Below are 25,662 nucleotides of genomic sequence, written 5' to 3' on the forward strand. Positions count from 1 at the left end.
CTCTGGCCCTCCCCCTCCGTGAGCCTGACTCTGCATCTAGCTTGATGGGGGGGTGGGGGTGGGGGAGACAAACCGGTCACTCCTTGCAGGAGTCCTGCCTGGAGTCTGAAACCTAACCACACGTGGGGCAGCTGAGGGGCCCGTGTTGAATGGTTGCCGGCTGGATTATGAGGGTGGACAGTCACCTGAATCAAGCCTCATCCTGAGGCACAGTGCAGTGGGTGAACAAATGCTGGCTGGCAGGGGTGAGGGCCGGGGCTCCAGGGTCCCCGAAGAACGTCCACACTAGTTGTCTTCTCCTAGGTGGGCTCCAGGAGTTTCCAAAGTAGAGGGGAATCTGCAGGGGCCAAACTAAGGGCAAGTTCTTTCTACTTAGTGTATAAGCACGGGAAGGAAATTTCTACCCTCCAGTTCACAAGCAAGGTGGGAGAAGGCAGCCCAGGGGAGGCATTCAGAGGGTGACTTCTTAGATGCCAAGGTGTTCGCACTTCTGCCAGCCCTCCCCTTCCTCAGAGAGGACAGAGAAACTCCCAAAGCACTCTTGGGGACCATCTGGTCTAATCCTCCACTGATCAGATGTGGCAACTGGATCAGAGTGGAGCAGGGGCTTGCCCAAGATCACCCAGTGACTTAATCACGGCACCAGGACGAGGCCTAGCTCTTCTGAATGCCCCTTTCTGCTGTTCCGTGTGGACAGCACTTGAGCCTCCTATGCCATATTAAAGACAGCCCCTGGGTTGCATTTTACCCACGGGCATACTCAGGTTATTGCCAGGCTACAGTGATTCAAGAGACGCAGAGCAGAAACCTCCGCGATGTGATGCATAAGAAGCTGACCTCTCCCATGATGATTTCCTAAGTTCTATTCAGCACAAGGGCATAACCCCATTCTACAGATTTGGGAGAGTAAGGCCAAGAGGTGTGCCAAGAGGGGCAAAAGCTGAAGTTCCAGCCCCTTTGTACTCAGGCCTAAGGAACTGAGGTGCCCCTGGGGTCCAGAATTAGGTTCAGCATCTCCCCCAAGGAGGCCCACCAACAAGAAGGGTGTCTCTTGGCACTGGCTCTGCAGAAGGGGAGCTCAGGGGGTCCTGGGGAGAGGCTGGGGCTCATCCAAGCCCAGAGAAGCCAGTAAGGTGAGACCAGGGGTGCTGGGTCCAAAGCTGAAATGGCCATAGGGGTGCTGACACCCCAGCCGTGTTCTGCCTGCACCCCCAGAGGCCCCCTTCTACTCCCTGCTTCATTCCCTTCCTCAGAGGCAGGTCTGCGGCTTGGCTGGAAGCTCCAGGGATTGAGGGAGCACAGCAGCTGTGGGACAGACAACATAGCTAAAACCCGGCGGGCCATAGGGCCCCGCGGAGGAGGCCCCAGCAGGCGGACCAGGCTGCCCGAAACCTCCCAACGCTCCCAGCCTGTTGCTTATTCATTCAGAGTGGGAAAGCGCCAGCCCAGCGGCCAGCCAGTACCGGGCTGGCCATGTAAGGCCCCCAGGCAGTCCTGCCTGTCCGGTGCCCTGCAGAGAGCCTCTTGCAGCCCTGGGCACCGCCCCTGCCCTGCCCTGACCCCTTGGCCTCGAAATGCTGTCATCGGAGGAGCAGTCCCGCTCGGGACAAGGCCAGCATGGACAAAGCTAGAGCTGGGGCAGGCAAGGAGCCGTCCTGTCCTCGAGGCCGTGGGAAGAGAAGCACGCACAGGAGTACACTCCTGAGAGCCTCTCGGTGCACCAGGCCTCTGCAGAGGGGCCACCATGGCTCTAGCCCGAGCTGGCTGGCAGCTGGGGGCCCTGGTGTGGGGCGCCTGCCTCTGCGTCCTGGTGCACGGGCAGGAGGCGCGGCCGGGGCAAGGCTCGGACCCGGGGCGCTGGCGGCAGCTGATTCAGTGGGAGAACAACGGGCAGGTGTACAGCCTGCTCAACTCGGGCTCAGAGTACGTGCCGGCCGGGCCGCAGCGCACCGACAGTAGCTCCCGGGTGCTGCTGGCCAGCGCTCCCCAGGCCCCGCGGCGGCGCAGCCCAGGAGGCCTCCGGCGTCGGCAGGCCCCGTCGCTGCCCCTGCCCGGGCGCGTCGGCTCGGACACCGTGCGTGGCCAGGCGCGGCACCCGTTCGGCTTCGGCCAGGTGCCCGACAACTGGCGCGAGGTGGCCGTCGGGGACAGCACAGGCATGGCCCGGGTCCGCACCTCCGTCTCCCAGCAACGACACGGGGGCTCCGCCTCCTCGGTCTCGGCCTCGGCCTTCGCCACCACCTACCGCCAGCCGCCCTCCTTCCCGCAGCAGTTCCCCTACCCTCAGGCGCCCTTTGTCAGCCAGTACGAGACCTACGACCCCGCGTCGCGGACCTACGACCAGGGCTACGTGTACTACCGCGGCGGCGGCGGTGGCGCGGGGGCGGCGGCCGTGGCCTCGGCCGGGGTCGTCTACCCCTTCCAGCCGCGGGCGCGCTACGAGGAGTACGGCGGCGGCGAGGAGCAGCCCGAGTACCCGCCGCAGACCTTCTACCCGGCCCCGGAGAGGCCCTACGCGCCGCCGCCGCCGCCGCAGCCCGCCGACGGCCTGGACCGCCGCTACTCGCACAGCCTGTACCACGAGGGCACCGCCGGCTTCGAGCAGGCCTACCCGGAGCCGGGCCCCGACGCGCCGCCCGCCAGCGGCGGCACCTACGCCGCCGACCCCCGCCTCGGCTGGTACCCGCCCTACGCCAACGTGCCGCCCGAGGCCTACGTCCCGCCGCGGGCCGTGGAGCCGCAGCCCCCCTTCCGCGTGCTGGAGCCGCCCTACCTGCCCGTGCGCAGCTCCGACGCGCCCCCGCCAGGTGGGGAGCGCAGCGGCGCGCAGCAGGGCCGCCTCAGCGTGGGCAGCGTGTACCGGCCCAACCAGAATGGCCGCGGTGAGTACCGTCCCGAGCCCCGTCGGCCGCCCTCCCGCTCGCGGTCACGGCCACGGCCGTCCGTGGGCCTCCCCCGAGCTAAGTGAGGAATCCCCCCCGCCACCCGCGTCCCACCTCCCAGCCTCCCCAGGTCCACGCACCGTTGGTGGCAGGATTTGGCCAGGCAGGCCTGGGCTCTGACCCTGGCTGAAGGGGTCAGGGAGGGAGGGACTGGCTGGGCTTGGCGAGGAGGCACCTTCCAAACCTGGTTTGGGTCATCTGGGGACAAAGGGAAGGAGAGCTTCTTCCTGCCTCTCCCTCATTTCAACAGGGCGAGTCTTCCACCCCTGGAGATGCCCCTATGCTGGCCTCACAGGGTGAAGCAGGGAGCATCAGCATCAGAAACTTGGGTCTTCAGGGTCAGAAAGGCCTTAGGGGATGCCCGTGGAGGTGTGGCACTGATTTTGATTTTTAAAAGTACTGCCTCAAATACTACTTCTGGCTATTGAGTTTTCTTGTGCCCAGGCCAGTGCCTCGCTCATTTCATTCAGCTCACTGTGGTGCTGGCCCTGGGGGAGAGCCCCAGGAGGGAGCTGTAGACAGCCCTCCCTCTGGCATTTTCTGGGGGGAGGGGGGCCCGTGAAGATATGACCCGGTCTTGGGAAGGCCCAAGCCATCTGTACATGAGAACACAACGAAGGGGCAGCTTTTCCTTCTTGAGATGGACAGCTCCACACATGCTGTTAGCAGACGGGCTACTGTGGTGAGAGCCCACTGGGGGACTGGCCAAGGCTAGAGGGCTATCAGCCCACCCTCTGCTATCCTAGAATTCCCCTTTCTGCCTCTGTATCTGCAAGTCCAAAGTCAGCTGCCATCACGGTTTTCTGTTCAGTCCCTCCAGGATGCAGTCAGTGCTCCCCACCAAGGTTGCCTGGCCAGGCTCGCCAGGTGAGGGCTGAGGCCCGCAGGGCCCGGGGCAAAAGCACAACAGCCCCAGACTTTGCTTCTCTGCCCCTGTCAGCTTAGGGACTGCTGCCTTGTCTCCAGCCACACCGACCTGAGTGAGAGGCTGCTGTGGGGGGTAGGGGGCGGGGGGAGGGTTTCTGTCTCCCTCAGGGCTGCTGGAGTCCAAGGCTAGGGGAGAGGAGTGTCCCCACTGGTAGCATCCACTGCCTCACATCCACAGCAGAGCATTCAAGTTGGGTGCTGAATCCCACTTGGAGAACCTGCAAGGGCCTCGGGACAGGAGCTGGATGGGGGGCCCTTCTGTGATGTGATGAAGGATGCGTCCTCCTGCCCACTGTGGCCTCACCCACATCGGGTCCTCACTGAGACTTGCTACATCCTGGCAGCAGGGTGCTCTAAGCTGGGCATCATCTGCTCCTAGAGCTCCTTGGAGGAGAGGGCATCCCACCTTACAGGGTGCTAAGCTTTCGTGGTGGCTTTCTGAAGATCCACGACCTCAGAGTGGGACTCCTCCGGAAGTGCCCCACTTCTGGGCATGGGAGAAATCGGAGGCCTCCACCGCCACAGCACTCCCGGCAGAGCTAGGCCTGGGACTCAGCATCTGTGTGCCAAGCCAGTGGGTTTTCTAGGGCCCCTCTTTGGCCTGACAGTTCCTGAAGTTCCGAGGCAACCAGCCAGGGCAAGGCCATGTGTGGAGCAGCGGTACTTGGTGCTTATCAGAGTCTCTTGTCTTGCCCCTGAGCCCCACAGTTCATTTGGGGTTAAAAGTGTGCTGGTAAGCATCACATCCAGCCCCCGCTCTGGGGGAGGCATGGCAAAGGGGACGCATCCGTGCTGTGATTGGGCAGGCATTAGAGTCATGAGCTAGGGGATCCCCGATGAGGGGCGTCCGCGGTCAGGGGCTAGGGGTTCAGGGAGGACTTCCCAGAGGAGGAGGTACCTGGGCATTGCTGCAAGTGATGGCCATCGGCCCCCTCCAGGTGCTCCTTCCCCTAGTCATGGCGGGGGGGATTGGTGTGGGGATGGGAGGGAGTGTGGGGGCACAGGCTAGTTTGGGGCTCACAGAGAGACCAGTGAAGGAGCAATACCTTCTCCCCCATCATTGACTCCCCCTTCCCACCGTGCTAGGCCCAGACCATGGAAAATCCCAGTTAGGAGAAGGCCAAGCCTTGTGCTTGAGATCAGACCCCCAGGCCTGGTGTGGGAGTCCAGGGCAGATTCTCTGGGACTGACCTCATTCCTCCTGGCCACACACCCAGGGGTCTGAGGCTGGGTGCTGGCAGCCTGTGTGTGTGTGTGGGCGTGGATGTGTCCTCACAACACCAAACACATGTGCGCTCCGCCCATGTCCCTCCATGTTTGGGCACTTTCCAAGCGTCTGTCCAGAGCCCGGTTTATTCCTCTGGCGCCTGCACCCTCTTCCCTCCCACCCGGGGCTGGGGCTGCCCAGACCTCCTGCAATCCATTGTCTCCAACTCTGCAACTTGTAACTGGAGAGAAGACCAGGAAACAGAGGCCCAGAGAGGGGCACATACTTTGCCTGGCTCTCAGCAAATCCGTGCAGACGCCTGGAGGGGGGCCGGCGGCTTCCCAGGCCTCGCCGTGTCCCCTGCACGGCGCCTCTCCCTCCACCATGGCCAGGCCCTCCCTTCCCGGCCTCCTATCCCTGCTCCTGCCCACCCCCACCCCACCCCCCTCGCCAGCTTCAGCTTTTCTGAGCTGGTGGTCTTTGGACCAACTAAGGTGACTCCAGGTCTCTGAAGACAACAGCTCTTCCCCCAGGGCTCCCCCTTCCAGCCCCGGCCGGCTTCACCGGCCCTGGCAACCCCGTGGAAGCAACACAGAGCAGCCTCCCTGGCCAATCTCCCGGGCCGTCGCTTATGGCTGCGCCAGCTTTGTCTGGCACGGTCCTCCACCCCCGTCCTCACATGGCCAATCAGAGCCCAGGAGGAAGCTCTGGCTGCCTCCTCCCTGGTCCCCTGCTCCCAGCCTTTCCCTGGCCAATCCCTCTGCACGTGGGGCAGATAAAGCCCTGGAGTGCTGAGCATATTATTCTCCTCCTCAAGAACGTGCTGTGGTTCCCGAAGGCTTTCAGGACAAAATAAATGCCTTAGCCTACCAATCCAAAAGCAGAGGCACCTCCTTCCTTTCCTTCTCCCTGCTTCACACACCCACAGCCTCCTGGGAACCGGGCTGCCCCGGCCTGGAAGTCTCACCTCCTTGTACACCCAGAGGTGTTCCTAGCGTACTCCCCTCTCCATCTAGCCTCCCGCACTCAAGAAGCCAGACAAGACCCCTTCATCCCTGAGAGCCATCCTGGCTCCCTGCCCCCATCCCTATGCCTAGGCCAACCCCCCACCCTTGCCTCCCCTTCTCCAGGTCACGTCCCTACCTCCACAGAGCTTGGAGTAGATGCAGGCAAGGACAGAAGCTGGCCTCTACCCAAAAAGCATCTAGAGTTCAAGCCCTAAGGAGGGGATGATAATAACCCGGCCATCTGCTGAAGAGCACCCGCTGAGCAGGGTGGCTGAAATGTGCAATGTCACTCACCCTCACAGCCTCCTGGAGAGGTGGGGGTGGTACTCTCTGGCACAGTTGAGAAAGCAGAGATCTAGGGAGGCCTCCCAGCTGGCACGGCCGAGCCAGAACTCAGACCAAGCCTGTCATCTCTGCATTGCACCCAGGTGACCCTAGGAAGACCCACACTCCACCTGCGAGCCAGGTGGGGCAGGCCGAGCAGCTCAGCCTCCTCCAGCAGCTCTCTGGGCCTCAGTTTCCCCAGCTGCAACCAGGGGAGGGAGAATGACACTAGCATTTGTGGGCACTTTACGCATCACCGCCCTTAATTTTTGTAGCACCTCCACAAGCCTGGTACCATTCTTCGTCCCATCTCATAGATAAGGCGACAGGCTCGTCTGCTGATGTTCACACAGCCTCTTAGTCGTGAAACCAGGTTGTGAGTCTGTATCAACCCCCATCCTGGGTTCTTAACCACCAGACATAATTTTGTTTAACTTGATGTATTCTTGCCTCTCCTGCATACCTCATTTATTCACTCCTTCAGATATTTGCCTGTCCACTATGTTCCAGACACTGGTTGTGACAGACTGAGTCAGGACAGCAGATCTGCAAGGTTCTGGAAGCAGAGTCCCTTCCTGGTGTGGTGTTTGCGAAGACTTGCCATTCTCACTCCAGACTCCAGAACGCTTATATCACAAGCACTTACATCGTGCTTTCTCAGTGTCTTCTACTCTTCCTGGAGCTTTATGATTAGAGTCCGTTAATCCTCAGGGCAACCCTAGGTGTTATTTACCTTCCCCATTTAGCAGATGAGCAAACTGAGGCTCAGAGGGTAAGTGGCTTGTCCAGGGTCACATCACTGGTGACTGGCAGAGCCAGAATCACAGCTCAGCCTTCCTTTCTCCTTCCCTGAGGTTGTCTTGGGAGCTCCTTCGGAAAGAAATGGAGTGTTCAGGCCGAGGAAGCTGTCGTGAGGGGTCAGAAGAGCTGTGGAGACAGAGGGACCTGGGTCCTCTTCCTCCTCCCCCGTTCGGCGAAGGTCACTAGTGTCAGAACGAACAAGTTGTGTCCTGAGCAGCCTCATCTTAGGCAGACTTCCTGTCTCCTCTGTTATCATCCAGTGGCAAGGCCACATCCTCTCTCACCTGGTCTCAAGCTGGACCATCCCTGCAAAAAGAGACAGCTCCTATTTTAAATAACAATCATAGAAGCTGCTATTTCTCAAACACTGACTGTGCGCCAGTCACAAAGCTAAGCACTGGATTTTCATTTTCTCATTTAGTGGCCCCAGCAACCCCGGGAGGTAGAGAGTATCATCACCCCTGTGGTGCAGACCAGGAGCACGAGGCTAGAGAAGCTCAGTGACTCATCTGAGGTCTCAGGACATCGGCGGCCAGGCTGGGAGCCCGGCCGCCCCTCTGCCCTGCTGGACGGCCCAAGCCTCTCCACTCCTGCCCCTCAGGGAAGGCTATCTCCTTGTCTCTCTCAGGTCTAAAACCCTGGAAAACCCAAATTTGGACTTCTGCCTTGAGTTCGCAGGCCCATAGGCCTTGGGGTGGTAGCAGAGCAGGGTGGGGGATCATTAGGGCCTTAGGAGTGTGTCGCCTCCTCCCTTCTCTCCTAACCCCAGGGGTCCCCAGCTCAATGTCCTCTCAGCTGTGAAGGCTTGCACGCGCGCGTGCGCGCACACACACACGCACTCTCACACACTCACACTGTGGGTAGTCCCGGCCTGAGTCCACCCCACTCCTGTCCAAGCCAAGAACACATGGAAAACTCCCCAGGGCAGTGCTGGAATGGCAAGAGAGGAAGGGGTGGGGGGGAGGGGAGGAGGCGGGTGGTCCGCCCAGGCAGCCCACACCTGCTTCCAATTCCCGTGCCGGGCATTCCTGCGGGGCAGCAGTCGGCTTGGAGGCCGGAAAGAGAGGCTGGATCTGGTCCCCTCCCCTGCTCTGACCTAACAGCCTCTTCGCCACAGGCAGCTGGACCCGGAGGGCCTTTCTGTATGGATTCAGAATTACAGGTCCGGGGTTGGGCCTGGGTCCCTCTCCCCCTTGCTGACAAGCTCTCAGCAACCAGGCATTTCAGCGTCACCCGGAAATGGGCTGGTGTCAGAACATCAGAGCAGGAAGGGACTCAGGTGGGGAAGGCAAGGTCCCAGAGGCCTTTGCCATCAAAGCCTCAGGAGACAAGCCCCCCTTCCTCCTGCTTATAGACTGACGGCAACCATGGGTCGTCCAACCCCAAAGCTAATCCTTTTTCAAAAGAAAGGACTTTTGGAATCAGTCCCAGCCTTTGCTTGATAATGCAGTCTGCTCAGGCAGACAGATGCCACCAGCCCCTGCAGCTGTTTGCCCCTGTGCTCCCAGGGCCCACAGGTGCCAGCCCCGAGCTGTGCACAGAGAAGTTAGGGGTGCGCCAGACCCAGGCCTGTCCTCACCGAGGTCTCAGCCCGCTGGCCAGAAACCAGGCCACAGGATGCAGGTGCCCAAGCCCACCACCCTCTCATGGGTCTCTCCTGCCCCCACCTGCTGTGCGCTGACACCTGGGCCCACAGCTGGGCAGCAGGCAAAGGGCAGTCCCCCCCCCCCACCCCCCAGGGCTCTCCTCTGAGGAGATTCATCCATTCAGGAACTATTACTGAGTGCCTTACTGCGTGCTGGGCCCAGTCTAGAGCTGAGTATTCCTTAGCGAAAAGAAAGACACAAAACCTTGCCTTTGTGGACATATTTTCCTGCATAAACATGATAAATAGGGAAATAATAGAATGTGGTAAGGATGTGGAATGTGGTGAGGGTGTGGTAATAGAATGTGGGAAAGTAGAAATAACTAAGATCTGGTGTGGGTGGGGAGGGGGGAGGAGCAGGTTGCAAAGGTGGTGAAGGTAGGCCTCCTGAAGGTGACATTTGAGCAGAGAGAAAGGAGGCAAATGAGTGATGCATGCAGCGATCAGGAAGAGCATTCCAGAAAGGGGAAACAGCCCGTGCAAAGGCCCCGAGGCAGGAATTCCCTGGGGGTTTCAAGTGTGCTCCGGTCTGTTTAGAGCAGAGCAGGATGGGAGTCAGGGGCGTGAGGGGAGGCTGGCCGGAGAAGCAGCAGGACCGTGGAGGCCCCTGGGAGCTGGGCTTTTACTTTCCCTGCATTAGAGAGCTACCGCAGGCTTTGAGCTGAGCAGTGACATTTAAACGGGGTCCCTGACCACTATGCTGGGATGTGCAGTGGGGAGGCAGGCAGGAGACTGAGGGGAGGCTGGTAGAGAGATGCAGGCAGGGGTGGTGGCACCAGGCAGGGCGCTAACATCAGAAGTGGTGGGAACTCAGATTCAGGATCTAGTCTGAAGATGAAGCTCATGGGATTTCCCGATGGGCTGGACGTGGGGTCAGGCATTAACACGAAGGTTTGTAGCCTATGCATCTGGAAGGATGAAGCTGCCATGAGCTGAGAAGGGAAGGCAGTGGGCTGAGCAGGTTTTGTAAGAAAGATGAAAGTTCGAGTCACTGTGAAGAGTCTGTGGGGCAGGGAGAGAGCCAGGGGACGGAAGCATCCACAAAGGCTTCTGGTGGTAGGGGCAGGGGGCACCCCTGCAGGCCTGCAAGGAAGTGGAGGGCACAAGGGGCAGCAGGGGCCTGTGTTCACAGCGGGGAAGAGTGTGAGAGAGTGCGGTGTGCAAAGAGGCAGTAGACCGGCTTGGCCAGAGGGGAAGGTAGCTGACCTCCCCAAAAGTTAACGTCAGCCTGCTCCCAGCTTGGCCCCAGCCTGCATCCTGGGCAGTCACTGAACTAAGCAAACACTCACAGGTCCCCTTCTTGGAGCTGGGCCCTGCCACACAGGGGGGTGAGGCGGTCACTGCCCCTGGAATGTCTTTACCCGTTGAGAGAGGGAAGCAGATGTGTGTTGGTGGAGGGGTGGTCAGGACTGACAAGGTAGGCTTGGGGGCCTAAAGACTGTGAATCCCTGCAATGTCGTGTGTGTGTGTGTGTGTGTGTGTGTGTGTGTGTGTGTGTGTGTGTGCGCGCGCGCGCGCGCGCAGAATTCCAAGACAAGGCACCATGGCGTCAGAGGCCGGGGTGCGAGGGAGCTGCCTCCTGATCCTTAGGGCTATGCGATCTGGAAGGCTCCATTAAGACCAGACCACAGAAGGCCCAGAAGTCTGGGCCCGATTCTGTAGGTGGTGGGGAGCCCCTGCGGGTTCTGGGCCTGGCCTTATGGCTATCACAGCTCCTTTGCCTGGGCTGGGACTGCCCCTTCATGGCAGGACGTAGCGAATCCCGCAGCCCCCTTGCCAACCCGCTGGTCACACAGGTGCGGCCCCAGCAGGCCAGCCCAGACAATTTAATGTCCTGATTATGAGATGATGATTTCATAGGGCTCGGAGCAGCCAGCTCCCCGCCCCCCCCCCGCCCCCAGGCCCTGCTGGCTCATCTTTATGCAAGGCCCAGCTCTGTGAGCTTGTGGCTTTCCCTACCTAAGGGCTCCTCTGGAGTCTGGCTGCTGAGCCCAAACATCCCGCCCCACACAGATCTCACAGCCCGCTGACCGGTTCCTGCTGGACCTTGTTTATCCGCCAGCCCCGGGCTCAAGAGATTAGGGCGATTTTGCATTCCACTTTCCTTCATCTGCTTGTGAGCCGGAGGCCTGGGGAGGAAAGAGTTCAAAGGAGCCGAGGTTTATGGAACCCACAGAAAGGGGGAAGCCAAGAGGGAAACAGGTGAGGTGTGGGCAAATGACAGGAACGTAACCACAGGCCCTCTGCGCTGGGCGGCCTCCAGGAGCCGCTGAGCGGGAGGGACCAGAGTTCTTCTGAAGCAGGAAGGATTTAGGTCAGACAGTGGGAGAATTTCCTGGCTGCTAAAGTATTGTCTGTAGAGGTTGTAAGAGGACTTGGGCTCTTGCCCGAGGCTGGGGAAGAGACTGAAGAGCTCCTGAAAAGTATATTTATCTCCCAAGTGTTTTTGGAGCCCTCGAACTGCAGAACTGCCTACTGCTCACAGGCAGGTTAGTGAAGTCTCTCCATCATCCAGATGCAGAAACTGAGCCTAAGAAAAGGGAAGGGTTTATACACCAGGGGTTTGAAGGAAATGGCAAACTTCTAGAGTTTCTCCCAGAGAAGGCCCCAGCCAGGTCCTGCCAGGGAAGAGGGAGACAGGCCTCAGGTTCCCGCAGGCTGACATGTGGGCCAGCCTGGGGGCGGAGCATGGCAGGCTAGTCCTGTGAGCGCCTTATGAAGGGGCCTGGATCCCCCCCTCAGAGGAAGCTCCAGGGATGGAGCAGGAATGCAGAATGCAGAATGCAGAAGGTCCTTATCCTGGGCTCTGGGTCTTGCTTGCCCTGGAGGGTCTGACGGGGGGCCCCCTCCAAGGCTGCCTGCAGAATGGCCTTGGGACCCGATTCACTTACACCCAGCCCCTCCCCAGCAGAGCAGCCTGGCTTCAGCCATCCCAAGGGCCTTTACTCCCCTCTGCCTCAGTGTCCCTCCAACCCTGGCCCAGACTGCAGCCTGAGTCCCTGTGGGCCCAAACCCCGTGGTCAGCACTTTGCTTCTGGGGAACAGTGCCCACAGGGCCCTGGCCCAGAGCTCTTCCAGGCCTTGAGTGGGATAGAGGATAGTCAGAGCTGGAGGAGTGGAGGCAGTGGGGCCTGAAGAGGGGGCATGCCCGCCCCAGTTCCCACAGAAAGTCTGTACAGAGGAGGGTAAGCAGCAAGGCTCCTGTCTCCCTCCTGGGAGGGGAAGGCAGGATGCTGATGGTGACCAGGGACTCCTTGGGTGGCCTGAGCAAACCATGCACCTGGACTCTCCGTGGTTGGCCCCACCTTGGGGGCCCAACACAAGAAGACTGGCTGTATTAGCCATGGAGGGCGCACACTGTGGATTCCTATTTAGCCATGACAAATCATGAGCTAGGTAGACCTCAAAAGTTTATATGTTGAAAAATCAAGAAATGGAATGAGATTCTAAGACAATATCACTTATATACTTCAAGAATGCATGCCTACCTCCAACACACTGCAGATTTTATACAGAGGCACAAATGTTCAAGGATATATCAGAGGGTCGGGTGATGATGATGGTCAAAAAAAAAATGTTATTCCAAGAGAAGGGCCTTGCCCAGACCAGCGATAATGGTTAGTTTGCTCTGATGTGAGAATTATATTTAATTCAGTGTCTGCATTTAGACAAATGGGGGTCTCTGGGAGATGTTCTCATTGGAACCCACTTTATATAGAGTCTCCAGTGCCAGGTCCCAGGGTGGATGATTCCATATTTTCTGGATAAAAGATTCCAGCCCCTCCTCAAAATGACATCTCCACAACGGAGGCTTCTCCCTGCTGAGTAAGCCTTACCCTCTCTCAAGGATCTTCTGTACACTTCTTGGGGTGGGGGATGGGCACATGGTCCTGCTGTAGCTGCACTTCGGGCAACATGGGCCATCTTGCCTGGAGGGCCTGGTTGGACCCCCTAAGCCAGAAACAGCAAACCAATCCCCTAACCCTACATCCACAAGCCTCTGCTCACGCCTTTCCTCCCCTGCTTCTAACAACACAGGGTGCCCTCCAAGTCCCAGCCCCCTGGGGCTGAGAGCCCAAACCTGGGGGCCCACTGCTCATGGAAGCTAATGGAATACCTCATAGGAAAGCAGGCAGAGAAGGAGGCATTGTTCTAGCTGAGGGAGGGGCCTGCGGTGGCCAGGGACCTCTGCAGGGGGACTCCTCTGACAAAGGTAGGGGAATCCAGCCTGAACTCCAAGGCTACTCTCTTTTCCAGCAGCTTCCCCCAGTGTGACAGAGGTGGAGCATGGCCAGGGGGAGCCAGTTGGGAGAGACACAGGACCTCTGTGATGGCCAGAGATACAGAACAAAGAAAATAAAATAATGGTAGGAGAGATTCTACAGTGGTTAGAAAGCAGAGTAATGGTTGCTTGGGGTGGTGGAGGAGGTAAGGGGGATTAATAGGAAGGAACAGGAGGGAACCTTCAGGGACGATGGAAACAATGCAGAGCTTGATAGTGGCCGAAGTCACACCGTTGCTCCATTTGTCAAAATTTGTTGAACTGTAAACGTTAAGTCTGCATTTCTGTGATTAGATTATACTTCCAAACAGCTCATTTTTATAAAAAGAGTAATAAGTGAAGTCCTGGGAGGGGGTGGGGAGCTTCTCCTAGGGTTGCCCCCACTCTACAACCATGGGCAAATTCATCGCCCTCTCTGAGCCTTGGTCCCTGCAGCACCTCCATGTGCCCTGGTGTCTTGCGGGGGACAGGGTGCAGAGCACCCTCAATCACTGGAACAGTAAAGCATTAAGCCACTAATCATTAAAGAAACTTGCCTGGCAGAGGCCAATGTGATGGGGCAAGCAGTCAGCCCCAAAGCATGGTGGATTGCCTGCTAATGGGGTGAGTGGGACCTAGTCCCTCCCCTCAGAGAGTGCAGAGTCTGGAGGGGAGTAGGCCCAGGTAAATACAACGAAATCTAATTATAGATCAAGACAGATCTAGTGGTGGGACAGACATACGTGCGGCCTGGAATGGCACTGCCAGTCAGGGAGGACTTCCTGGAGCAGGAGTTACCTGTGAACCTGAGATTCCTCAACAGTAAGAGGAAGATGGTCATCTAGGGCCAGGGCCAGGGCTCAGATTGTGAGGAGCAGTTCTGAGGTGTCTGTCCGTAGTCTTCCTCCCGAATCCCCACATGTAGGTGCTGCAGATGCCCCTCTGCCATGGCTTTGGAACTTACAAAACAAAATAAAACCCACCCACTCAGTTACAATAAAAAGGATTCATGATGTCAAAGCAATTCCTCAAAAACTGTTTCAAGTACAGAGTTTTTAGTACATAGTCTGGGGACAAACAATGAGTTTGAGGTCCAGAGTTGTTGACAGTATCCAACCTCAGTGTGTTTGGACTCAGTATAGGACCAGGGTCGGGGCTCAGTCATAGGCCAGGAGGGGGCACCAGCCCTCGCTGGCCCTCAATACCTCCGGCCTCTTACTCAGCTGGCTCTTCAAACTTCCCTGGACTGCAAAGCCAGCTCATGGAATGGCCTAGAGAGGAGCGGTCGGGCCAGAAAAGCTTTGAGGAGCCATCTGTGCATTGTTTATTGAAACCGGGCCTGGGGTGGGGGTAGCAGGCCGTCTGGTGCCAAATACTGGGTCTCACGAGGCTTCAGGCCCAGCGAACCCACCCCCACATGTTGCTGCGGGAAAGGCACTTTGATGATGGGGAAGGGGACCACTCCTTTTAGAGGCTTCCGGGTACCAGAGGGTGAGAAGCGGCTTGGCAGTGAGGTGGGCCCTTGCTTTGAGGGCCCAAGGATCCCCAGGGAAATGACTGCAGGCATTCCTGGAGCTTGAGTAATGGGACCTCTGCTGGCCAAGACGGCCCCCCTCAGCCAGGAGCCACCTCATCCTCACCCACCCTTGTGCTCCGAGCTTCCTCTTCATTCCGAGTAGGTGAGATCACACTGGCTGCCGGGACCAGACTCCCACGTGAGGCCCAGGCCCAGGGTGAGCCAGGCTGGGGTCTCGGAGCCCCAGAGATGGGTGTGTGAGGGTCTGCCTCACCTTCAGGACCCGAAAGCTGGCCAGAGGAGCTGGACTGCTGTCTGTATGCCTCAAGCCCCCGCACCTTACTTGCCCCCCAAGAGCAGAGGGCTTGGAAGAAACTCAAGAGCAACCTGTGACCTCATGTCCTCGCTTAACTGCCAGAATCCCGGGAGCCTGAGGGCAAGGGGACAGAGAGGCCCCAGGCTCACTCACCCTGAAGTCGGTGGCCAAGCTGGGGGAGAGCCCAGGGCTCTGGAGTCCCCTACCACCTCCCAGCCCACCCCATGCCCACCACTCCTGCACTCCCAGCAACCAGAGCAGATCCATTCCTTCTTTATTCCAATGCAGACGGGGTCTGGACATGTGAGTTTGGTGTCTGCTAATTCCTAATAACGCACGCTCCTCGGGACCGCCGCAGGCACGGAGGTGGGGGAAGTGCCGGATGGACAGGCCCCTGGCTCTAGTATGTCCCGGGAGCAAGTGATCACGGGGTCTGAGCAGACTCCAGACTTCCCCTGGGCCCTGCAGGGGAGGCAGCCAGGCCCCTCAAGTTGCAGGCCAGAGGATGCAGACGGGAGGGTGCGGTTAGGTCTGGGGGCCGATGGCAAGAAGAAAGGAATCCTGAGAAGGTCGGGCCGGGTGCCCAGGCCGAGAATCCTGCCCTGTCAGCAGCCCACTCTAGGGATGTGTTTTCCCGCTCACCCTTTCCTTCCTGCCCACCCCGCTTGCGCCAGCCAACACTCACCTGGCTCTGCCCGTGGGCTTTCTGGGAGCCACTTGGGGCCAGAGCCCAGGGCTCTCCTGGTGGTTCAGGAAGAATGCTGGCTGCAGAGGGCATCTGGGGGCTGGTGTCCAGAGGCCTGGGGAACAAGGACATGGAGGGAGTGCCTCTGTCAGGAAATTGCTTGGTTCACTCCGTCCTGCCTCCAGGCCCCTGTTCATGAGGCTTGCCCTGCCAAGTGTACCCTTTCCTGTTCTCTGGCTCACCAGACTCCATCCTGCCTCCCAGACCTCGCTCCTCTTCCAGCTCTTCCAGGGGGGCTCAGAGGCCCCCACAAGCACGGAGCTCCAGAAGGGATCCCCCGTTCCCTGACCTCCCCGGCCCATACCTGAGCCCAGAGGGAATCGTTCCAATCACACCCCTGGCTCAGGTTAGGGAAGCTTCTTGGAGGAGGCGACAGCCTGTGTAGAGGAAGGAGAATGGTAAAGGGCGGTTGGGGCTGGGGCCATCTCTGGGCATTAGCCGTGGCCAGCCTGACACCCCTCCTCCATCTCTCCCACTCCATCGCCAGGTCTGCCTGACTTGGTCCCGGACCCCAACTACGTGCAAGCCTCCACTTACGTGCAGAGAGCCCATCTGTACTCCCTGCGCTGTGCTGCGGAGGAGAAGTGTCTGGCCAGGTAAGGGGCCGAGGCTGAAGTGTGGAATGTGGGGACGGTCTCTGGGAGTCAGCCAGAGCCTGTGCTCATGCCAGCCAGGCTGCCCACGAGCCGAGTGACCCTGGTCAAGCCCCTGAACTTCTCAGGACCCTGACCTCTTCATCTGTGAGTCTCGCCTGCCCCCCGGGAGCCAGGAGGGGAAGGGGACAAGTGAGCATTTCTGTATAGGTCACAATACAAGGAACTTTACCATGGCACTGAATCTTCACACCAGCCCTGAAGGTATGTGTTTCTCCAGTCAGGCAGCTGAGGAGCAAAGAGGAGCTAGAACCTTCCCACTCTGAGCTGCCCCATGAGAAGGTGCTCTCACAAGGACACAGGGAAGTCCAGTGGGGGAATAGCCTTCAGGATAGAGGGCAGGAGTGCGGAACCGTCCCCACGGAGGACAGGTTGGCTCTCCAGCTGGGGCAGGGAGCACGGTGACAGGCCTCAGTCATGTGTGGCAGTGGGGAGAGAGGGCAAGGAGACCAGTTTGCAAGACTGCGGAATGGGAGCCCAGCCAGCTCTCCCTTATTCCTGGGTGATTCTGCCTCATGCAGAGCTTGCTTCTGAATGTACTAACCGTGAATATTCTGTTCAAATACATGCACTTCGGGGACATCTCCCTGTGCTGAAAGAATTAAAAGATGACATCGTCCTGCCTCATCTATTGACATCCCTCTATGTTGGAGAGCACCTATTTTTCTTAATTACTTGCTGCCTTGTGTTTGTTTTTGTTTTTGCATTTGAATTCTTTATTTACTTTTACTCTTCAGTATCTGGGAAGCCCTTTGGAATCTCAGCATTTTCCCAGTTACGGAACTGCCACCCCTCAGGGTAGCTCACGCACAAGGCATGATCTATCCATAACAAGATAAGGCACTTGCTCCAGAATGTAACTTTGCTCACTGCTTCCTTGGCCCAGAATGTCTTGCCTTTGATCGTGGGTAACCAAAACCACGGAAAGCGAGACCACGGATAAGGGGGTCCACTGTACCACTCAGTCGGCCTGCACATTAGGTCTGGTCTCGACAGTTGTCCCTGGGAAGAGAGCATCATGATCACGTTCCCGCTACAGTCCCTCCAGCAGGGAGCACGTCAGAGCCTCCATGGCTGCGTTTTGAGGAGTTTGGGTCAAAGCCAAATGATCGCCCCATCTTCACGGAGCATCCTGCGGGCCCAGACCCGAACTCCCAGATGGGCTGGGGAGCCGGCAGCCCGGTGTCTGTCCTGGTCCGCTGGATGACAGGACCCAGCCGCAGAGAGTGGGAGGAGAGCGGGTGGGAGCGGCACTTGAGCCGGAGCTGTCAGGGGAGGTGCGAGGAGGAAAGCCGGCCGGCAGCGGAGGCAGCGAGCCGCGGGGGCACAGACCTAGAGACCCAGCAGAACTGAAGCTGGGGCGGCAGGGGGCGCTCGAGATTATCTAAGTACAGGCCGCAGGGCGCTACCAGTGCACGGATGCCGCCGAACCCAGACCAGGAAGGGACTCGCTCCAAGTCTCAGCGCGGGTCTGCGGCCAAGCTGGGCCTCGAACCTAGGCCCTAATGGGTTCCCACGGTGTGCTGAGCTGAACAGAAGGGCAGGATTGAACTGAACAGAGGGAAGGCGGAGGTTTTGTTCCAACCCAGACACAGACGGATTCCAAGCCTCCGCCAGACAAGGCCAACGGCCTTACGTCCTGGCCGACAGAAGCTTGCACCGCCTGTTGTGCAGACATCCTCTCAGAGAGCGAGCTAATCCCTACAGCTGGCCGCCTCCTGCCTCTGGCTTCAGGACCCAGCCCCTCCTGAGTGCCAGGGAAGTGCCCCTGAGGCCGGCCAGGACAGCTGTCAGCAGTGCTCCGGGGAAGGGCGGAGCCTGCGCCGAGGATGCGCGGTGCGCGCGTGCCTGTGTGCGTGTGTGCGTGCGTGTGTGTGTGTGTGTGTGTGTGCGCGCGCGCGCGCGCGCGCCTGTGTGTGTGTGTGTGTGTGTGTGTCCCCTCGCTGCTGCCCCTCATTCCTCTCTCGCCCCCTTCTCTTCTCACAAAGCCTGTCTTGGTTGGGAATTAGGGGCCAGCAAGTAAATTGTGAGCCGGTGGTCTGCAGCACACTCATGTTCCCCAAACAGAAAAGGGCAGGTCGTTGGCCCAGCAGCCGCGCAGTCGCGGAAAGGTGGCCTGGTCACCCTGACCTAGCTCAGGGGGCCTATGGGATCAGGCTGGGCCCTAGGAGGTGCTGTTAGAGCTCACAGGCAGTCAAGATGCCTCTAAGTGCGGCAATCAAGGCAGACTTCCTGGAGGAGGGAACCTGAGTTCCCTCCTAGGAGGCCTAGGAGGCTGGGTGAGTTCTGGGTCACATGAACAGCATGAGCAACAGTATAGATTAGCAGGAGTGAAGTCTGCTGGAGAAACAGTGTTTGGAGCTGGAACCCCAGGATGTGTGGGGGAGCAGTAAGGCAGACAGGATCAGGAAAGTGAAATGGCTTTGACACGGAAGAGCCCAAGCCTGTACCTGAGACGTGACGTACTTTGGTCAACAATCAGGGCTCTGTCCACTTATTAGAATCTCCTGGATAGGGCCACTTTTAAAAAGCTCTCCAAAGATTTTGATATGCCCCCCCTCCCGGAGGCTGCCCCCAGCAGAGCCCCCTGCAGGTGTGATTGTCCTTGTCAGGCCTGATGCCACTTGAGAAAGACTTCCTTGGTAGTTGCCGGCCACGTGCTGGAAGCCAGAAAAGAGGGGACCGCCCAGCCCGTGTGTTCAGGAGAGTTGGGGAGAGGCCTGAGCCTCAGCCACAGGACGGGGAGACAGTAGACGGGATCTTCAGGGACAAGTCGGCCCATTCTGGGTGTGGGTGCCCCGGGACCCAGCCGCACGCCAGTCCCTCCACCTGCCCCTGCAGCACAGCCTACACCCCCGAGGCCACCGACTACGATGTGCGGGTGCTGCTACGCTTTCCCCAGCGCGTGAAGAACCAGGGCACCGCGGACTTCCTCCCGAACCGGCCACGGCACACGTGGGAGTGGCACAGCTGCCACCAGTGAGTGCCCCACCCCCCACGCCCCCACGCACCCCCCCCAGCCCCCGCGGGCCGGGCCAGGGTGGGGGCTCCTCGGTGCCTGAGCTCCTCCTCCCAGTTAGTGCTCTGGGAGGAGGAGACGGTGCTGGTGGGAGGGCCTGCCATGGATCCACCCCCAGGGCAAGGGCTCTTTGGCAAAAGCTCGACTGGAAGAGGATCGGTCTTAAGGGACGGAAATGTCTAGAATACAGGGAATGGCCCGTGGGAGGCTAGTCCAGGTGGGAGCCCAACAAGGAAGTGAGGCGTCCCAAGGAGGTGCTCTCCCAGGGTGATCTGGCTAGGAGGGGAGCCCCAGAGACACGGCCCTGGGGGACACAGGGGACCAAGGATTGGTCGGGAGGCTGGACCGTCTCAGGAAGCCCAGGGGTGACTAGGCCCCCTTCTCTCTCCTCCTGCTGTCCTTCGACCCCAGACATTACCACAGCATGGATGAGTTCAGCCACTATGACCTGCTGGATGCAGCCACAGGCAAGAAGGTGGCTGAGGGCCACAAGGCCAGCTTCTGCCTGGAGGACAGCACCTGTGACTTCGGCAACCTCAAGCGCTACGCGTGCACCTCTCACACACAGGTCCGGCCGGGTGAGAGGGCCAGGGCGGGGACCCAGGAGTGCGGGCTCCTGGCTGCTCCACTCAGTGGGGGCACGGGTCTTCTCACCGGTCTGCAGGCCACCACGGGGTCCCTTCCTGCGCCACTCCCAGGCTTGTCTGCCCCTAGAAAGAAAGGAACATTCCAACAAAGTCTAGATGGCATGGCGTCCCTTTGCCTGTTGGTCCACCCAAATCCACCTTCCTGTCAGTCTGTCCAGGCACCTGTAGAGTGTCTGTCTATCCTGCCTGTCTGTCTCTTCATCTGTTCCTCCATCCAGCTCTCCAGGCATCTCCCTCCTTCAGTCCCTCCCACCTGGCTGTTACGCCTGCCTATTTTCTGTCTGGTCCATCCACCCAGCGGGCTCTAGAAGGGAGGAAGGAGGGGCCCAGACTGCTGGAGTGGCACCGGGCGGCTCTGAGGAGCGCCCAGCACCCCAGCCTTTGCTTCTGTCCCTTTTCCCAGGGCCTGAGCCCCGGCTGCTATGACACTTACAACGCGGACATCGACTGCCAGTGGATTGACATAACCGATGTGCAGCCCGGGAACTACATCCTCAAGGTGGGCCTCCTGGTCTGGGGTGCTGCCTCCTACCTGCCGCCCCTGCTGTGTCCCCGCCTCTGGGGTGCGCTTCGGCCTCGAGGGCATCCCCTCGTCCCCAGCTGCGGAGCCAGGGGCCATCACGTCCCGGCCATCACGCGGAGGTCTCCTCTGCCCGTTGGAGGGTCTTAGCCTCAAGCAGGCAGAGGCTCCCTTTCCATAAAGGCAACAAGGAACCTTGGGCTCAGGTGTGGTGATTCTAGACGAGGTTAGTGAGGCTGTCCTCCCTGGGGGACAGAGGACTTGGAGAGCTATGCGGTGGACCCCCTCTGCAGACAGGGGAGGCTTTGTGCCATCTGCAGGAGGACGCTGCCATGCTCTGAGAGGGACCCCGCGCAGGCCCCCGCAAAGGGACCTGCAAAGGGACCGGGACCCCCACAAAGCCAAGGGCTCCTGGGACCAAGAGTCCCTTCTGGCCTGAGCCCCTTCTCCAGTGTATGCTCGCTCCAGTGCCACTTCCCTTGGGGTGGGGTGGGGGCGAGTAGAAAAGCGTGTCAAGGACACACAGCCCAGTGTGGTACGTCCATGCAGGCTGCGCAGGGCCCGGGGCATCGTGGCCTCCTCCAGGCAGCTGCGAAGCAAGGGCCGGGAACCATTCTGCCCCTGGACCCACTGCTCTACACCCAAGAGCAGGAGACGGAGCAGTGAGCAGTGAATACCGGCTTGGGAGGCGCTCTGAGCCGCATGAACACCGCCTGCTGGGAAGGCTGCATTTGGAACACAGCAACCTGGGAGCCTCTGGTTACAGCCCCATCCCCAGCGCCTCCCAGCAGGCTTGGCGGCCCCTCTGCTCAGCCTCAGCCAGGGGCCAGGGTGTCAGGGGTCTTCTTCTCCTTCCCGCGTTCATCTACTCACCACATGTGTACAAAGGCCCTTCTGAGTTCCAGGCACTCGATTCAAACCACATCAGTAATGCACACTTCCTGCCCTGGGGGAGTGTAAAGGATTTAAAAGTAACATGTTCCTAGATGTTCTGCAACTGTAAATCTGGGTGTAGCCTACCCCAGTGCAGCCAGTGAATCCAACATTCAGAAGACTTCCTTGTATCCCGACAGCTCTTCTGCAGACAAAAGGCACAGCTTATGCCTGGGCCATCCTCTTAGTGTGCGGCATCCCTGGGTCCAGGGCGGGAGATGCCACCTGGCAGCAGACAGCCCTTGCATGGGTCATCTCAATGGACATGTGTGGTCAAAGGGTGCCAGCCTTGGACTCGGGAGACCTGCTCGGCCCCTCATTCTCTGCTGTGTTCCCTGGGGCAGTGATTCAACCTCTCCCACCCTGTGCGCCCCACGCAGGGTCCCCCTGGCCTGGGCTCTGGCTCTGGGGCAGCTTCCCATCTTCCAATAAGAGTGACCTGGTGATGTTTTCTTCAACCACGAGCTCTCTCTTCTTCCCTCGCTCTGCATCTCTCCGTGTCTCTGCGTCACTGGATCTCGGTCTCCGTAGCTCTTGGTCTCAAGTGGTCTTTCTCCATCTTCCTGTCTCCTCCTCTCTGTCCCCTCCATGTCTGTCTGTGTGCATCTGCACCACCTTCCCTGGTGACCAGGTGAAATGCAGCCCCCCGACCAGATCCCTTTTCCCTCTGTTCCCCTTCTTCCTCAGGTCCATGTGAACCCAAAGTACATTGTGTTGGAGTCGGACTTCACCAACAACGTGGTGAGATGCAACATCCACTACACAGGTCGCTATGTTTCTACAACAAACTGCAAGATTGTCCAGTAAGTGCTGCCCCAGCCCCTGTCCTCCCTGGGGAACAGGCGGGGGCCACGTGAACCACACAAGGTACCTGCGCTCTGGGTCACCTTCCTAGCCAAACATGGCTGCGCGGGAGGAGCCTTGTCCATGCCAACCCCGAGCTGAGTGCTCGTGGTGGGGCTCCTGCCGCGGGCTATTGATCTGGGGCCCGATTGTGTGGCTCCCTAAGCTCTCCCAAGGGGGAACCAACAGCAGGAAGCAGCATACTTGGGCGGGGCGGGGGGGGGGGGGCAGTCTGTCTGTGACATCGGGCAGGTCGCTTCACCTCTCTGAACTACTTTTCTCAACTACAAAAGAGGCCCCTTCCCAGGTAGGCTTGTGAGATTACAAGAGTGAAAGGCCTGATGTCTGGTGTTGGAGACCCTTCCCAGCGGTGCTCCGTGAATGGCAGCTGTGTGATCAACAGTGTCTCTGGCAAGTGGATTCAATGAAACAGTCCCAGATTAGAACTGATTCTGGTTGGGATGAGCTGCCACCAGTGCCTGGGCCCAGGTATACCAGAAGCTGAAGGACTCTGGCCCAGGCCTTTGGCACATGGCTCTGGGACAGGGGCTCAGTTGCCACTGCTCTAGGCTGCCTGTCTTCAGTCTGTCTCCTGATTTCCCATGTGAAGTACTTTGCAGAGGTACCTTCTGCTTACAAACTCACCAAGAAACCCCACCCCACTCCATGGGAATTTAAAATGTTTGATAAGCTCAAAGCAACTCTTTTCCATTAAAACAAAAACAAAATAAAACAGTAGTCCTAGAACTTTAGTCCATCAGCTGGGGGACAAATGGCAGAGATTTCAAGGCCCAGAGAGACAAAAGCACATCTTTATTAATGATTGACAGGTATGAAGTTTAGCCTGTGACCAGGTTCGGGGCTCAGTGTGTGACCAGGGTCGGGGCTCAGTGTGTGTCCAGGATTAGGGCTCAGTGTGTGACCAGGCTCAGGGCTCAGTGTGTGTCCAGGATTAGGGCTCAGTGTGTGACCAGGCTCAGGGCTCAGTGTGTGACCAGGATTAGGGCTCAGCATGTGATCAGAGTCAGGACCCTTTAGCTGCAACCACTAAGCTAACTGTTCACACACACACACACCACCACCACCACCACCCTATGTATATTAAAAATGAGAATAGCAGCCTCTAGTTCAGTACAGAGATTAGATTCCTCATAAATTGAATTTGATCAGAATTGTCCAGGTCACAGAGTATATTTAAAACAACTGAGTCCTGCCCCATCCCTGGCACCTTGGCTCTTTCGTACGCCTGGGCTTCTGACCTCCTCCTCCCTCAGGTCCTGTCTCATTCAGCCATTCCCAATTCAGGGGTCACCTAAATGGTCGAGGGTTTCTGGGAAGCAATTCCATGGAAGGAGAGGGAGGAAGGAAGGAAAGGGCACACAAGAAAAAAAGGCGGCCAAGGGGTGTGCAGGGAAGCAGGGAGCCTGTATCCCTCTCTTGTCCTGCCCGCCGGTGGGAAGGGTGGATTGAAACAGCATCCCATTTCCCGGCCATGCCATGAGCTAGGCCCCTCAACATGGCAGATGGAGAAGCAGCCCCATGCCCCCCTCCGGCTCCCCCGGGGGCCTGCGGGCCAGGGTAGGCGGAAGCCCTTCTTTCCAAACCCTTTACATAAGGGCTTGGAAAGCCTCAAGTCTTATTAGAGCGTCTCTGGTACCCTGACCACAGGCGGGCGGCCGGGCCAGCGCACAGGAAGCCGGACGCAGTGTTCCCAGAAAGGCCACGGGACTGACGCCTGTGGCTTTCTGTCATGTTTCAGAAGAGGAGGAAGGAGGCTTTTTTAAAAAGTACTTTGTTAGAAAAACAAGACGGTGTCCCTAGACAGTAGCAGCTCTACTAATGGCCTAGAGAACACTGTGGAACTCAGGGCAAGAGGTGGGGGCGTTGCTGAGACGGCCCCTGTGTGGGTGGGGGAGGCCTGGATACCCCCCTTCTGGAGGCTGGGGCTGAGGGTTCCACCGCGCCTGCCCTCCCTCCCTCGTGGGATCTGGGCCTCCATGGGGCTACCGTTGACCTGCTCGCTTTCTTTCCTTAGATCCTGATCTCGCAGAGGATGGACAGGCGGCCAATCTCCCCACGTCCCAAAGCCGGCCAGGCTCCCCAGGAAGCCTCCTGCCAGGACTGACCTGGCCCCCCCACCCCCACCCCACAGGCAGGGGCAGCTGGAGGCCACAGGCATCCCTCCCTGCCGGCCTCAGGGAGCAAACGCAGACTGAAACCACAGGGATTCCGGATGCCAGGCCCAATTTTGTACTTAACTCTTCTCGACAATGGTATTTTGTCGGTTGTTGGTTTTTATTTTTTATATTTTGGCCATATCACAGAGCAAGATTGCCCAGGCCTGGGCTGAATAAAACAAGGTTTTTCTACTCTGTGGTTCTGCACTGTGGCCTGCCGACTGGGCTGGTCAGAGCAAGGTTGGGCTCAGGGGACGTCCTCAGGCTTCCTCCTTCCCCTAGCAGAATGTGGCAAGGACAGCCACCACCTGTCAGGACCGCAGCTTGACCAAGAAGGCATCCAGCCCAATGTGGAAACCCCGTGGGTTTATCCCAAAGCCCAGCCCACTGTGTGGCAAGGGGCCCACATCCCTGAGGCGGATGGGCCCTGGTGCCGGGCGGGGGGCAGCTCCAGCCCACTCACCCCTGCTCAGGGTCCTCCTCCACCTCCCCTCTTCCCACAGCCTCACACCCCCACCCCCTCCCTTTCTCACACCATCGCTCACTCTACCAGCCACCCACTGCCTTACTCGAATACTGAGTACCTACCGAATGCCGGGCCTGTGCTGAGGCTGTGCCTCAGTCTTGCTGTCAGGGAGCTCACAGGGAAGCGGGGAGGGTGTTCACCACGCCTGGTGAGACTCTGAGAAAAGGGAGAGCCTTCCAAAGGCAGGTGGCGTCTCCAAGGAAGGGAAGGGACAAGAATCTACTTGGCTCAGGCTAAAGGGGGTGGGAGTGGGAGGTGGAGGGAGGCCCCTTGGCTGCCGTGGCCCTCCCCCTCCTGCCCTGGTTGTGGTATCGAGGTCCCGGACACTGGGTCGGGGCAGGAAGAAGCAGAAGGGGGGCGCCTCTCCCCCTCCCCTAGCATGAGCCCTTAGGGTATCTATGCACCCACCTGCCCCTTCCTTCCTAGGGGATTGACACTAGTGAGAACGGGCAAGGCACTTGGTCTAAGAATCAGGGCTCTAGGGGCCAAGGCCAATTCTCCTTGTTCACAGGCTGTGTGACTTTGGGCAAGTCCTGCTCTGGGCCTCGGTTTCCCCGTCCATAAAATGGGAATGCCCTTGTGCCTGGTTCACATGCTGACACAGAGCCAGTGAGCCTCTGTGACAGGGGCAGGCACTGGGGGAGCGGCAGGGG

The 25,662-nt window shown here is 58.9% G+C and overlaps 1 protein-coding gene across 2 annotated transcripts; it reads left to right on the plus strand.

Annotated features, from left to right (window-relative positions):
• Window positions 1–1,439: 1,439 nt before the first annotated feature.
• LOXL1 (lysyl oxidase like 1) lies at window positions 1,440–24,675 on the plus strand. 2 transcript variants are annotated; one of them, XM_027571688.2, is made up of 7 exons: window positions 1,440–2,882; window positions 16,179–16,287; window positions 19,186–19,323; window positions 19,775–19,931; window positions 20,414–20,509; window positions 22,151–22,266; window positions 24,342–24,675. In XM_027571688.2, the coding sequence occupies exons 1-7, from the start codon at window positions 1,745–1,747 to the stop codon at window positions 24,346–24,348; spliced, it is 1,761 nt and encodes a 586-aa protein (XP_027427489.1). In that variant the 5' UTR covers window positions 1,440–1,744; the 3' UTR covers window positions 24,349–24,675. The 2 variants fall into 2 exon arrangements, 1 of the variants encoding a protein (XP_027427489.1); XR_003515864.2 differs by having other exon boundaries at window positions 19,775–20,509; window positions 24,342–24,669.
• The last annotated feature ends 987 nt before the right edge of the window (window positions 24,676–25,662 follow it).

Source organism: Zalophus californianus, chromosome 6 (assembly GCF_009762305.2).
Source record: "Zalophus californianus isolate mZalCal1 chromosome 6, mZalCal1.pri.v2, whole genome shotgun sequence".
Lineage (NCBI taxonomy): Eukaryota > Metazoa > Chordata > Mammalia > Carnivora > Otariidae > Zalophus > Zalophus californianus.

What these genes read in the sequence shown, in the direction of transcription:
- LOXL1 (XM_027571688.2), top strand. Translation starts at nt 1,745, where the DNA reads ATGGCTCTAGCCCGAGCTGGCTGGCAGCTGGGGGCCCTGGTGTGGGGC. An exon ending in GAGTGGCACAGCTGCCACCA is followed by an intron (nt 19,324 to 19,774) that starts GTGAGTGCCCCA and finishes CTTCGACCCCAG; the next exon opens with ACATTACCACAGCATGGATG. An exon ending in CCGGGAACTACATCCTCAAG is followed by an intron (nt 20,510 to 22,150) that starts GTGGGCCTCCTG and finishes CTTCTTCCTCAG; the next exon opens with GTCCATGTGAACCCAAAGTA.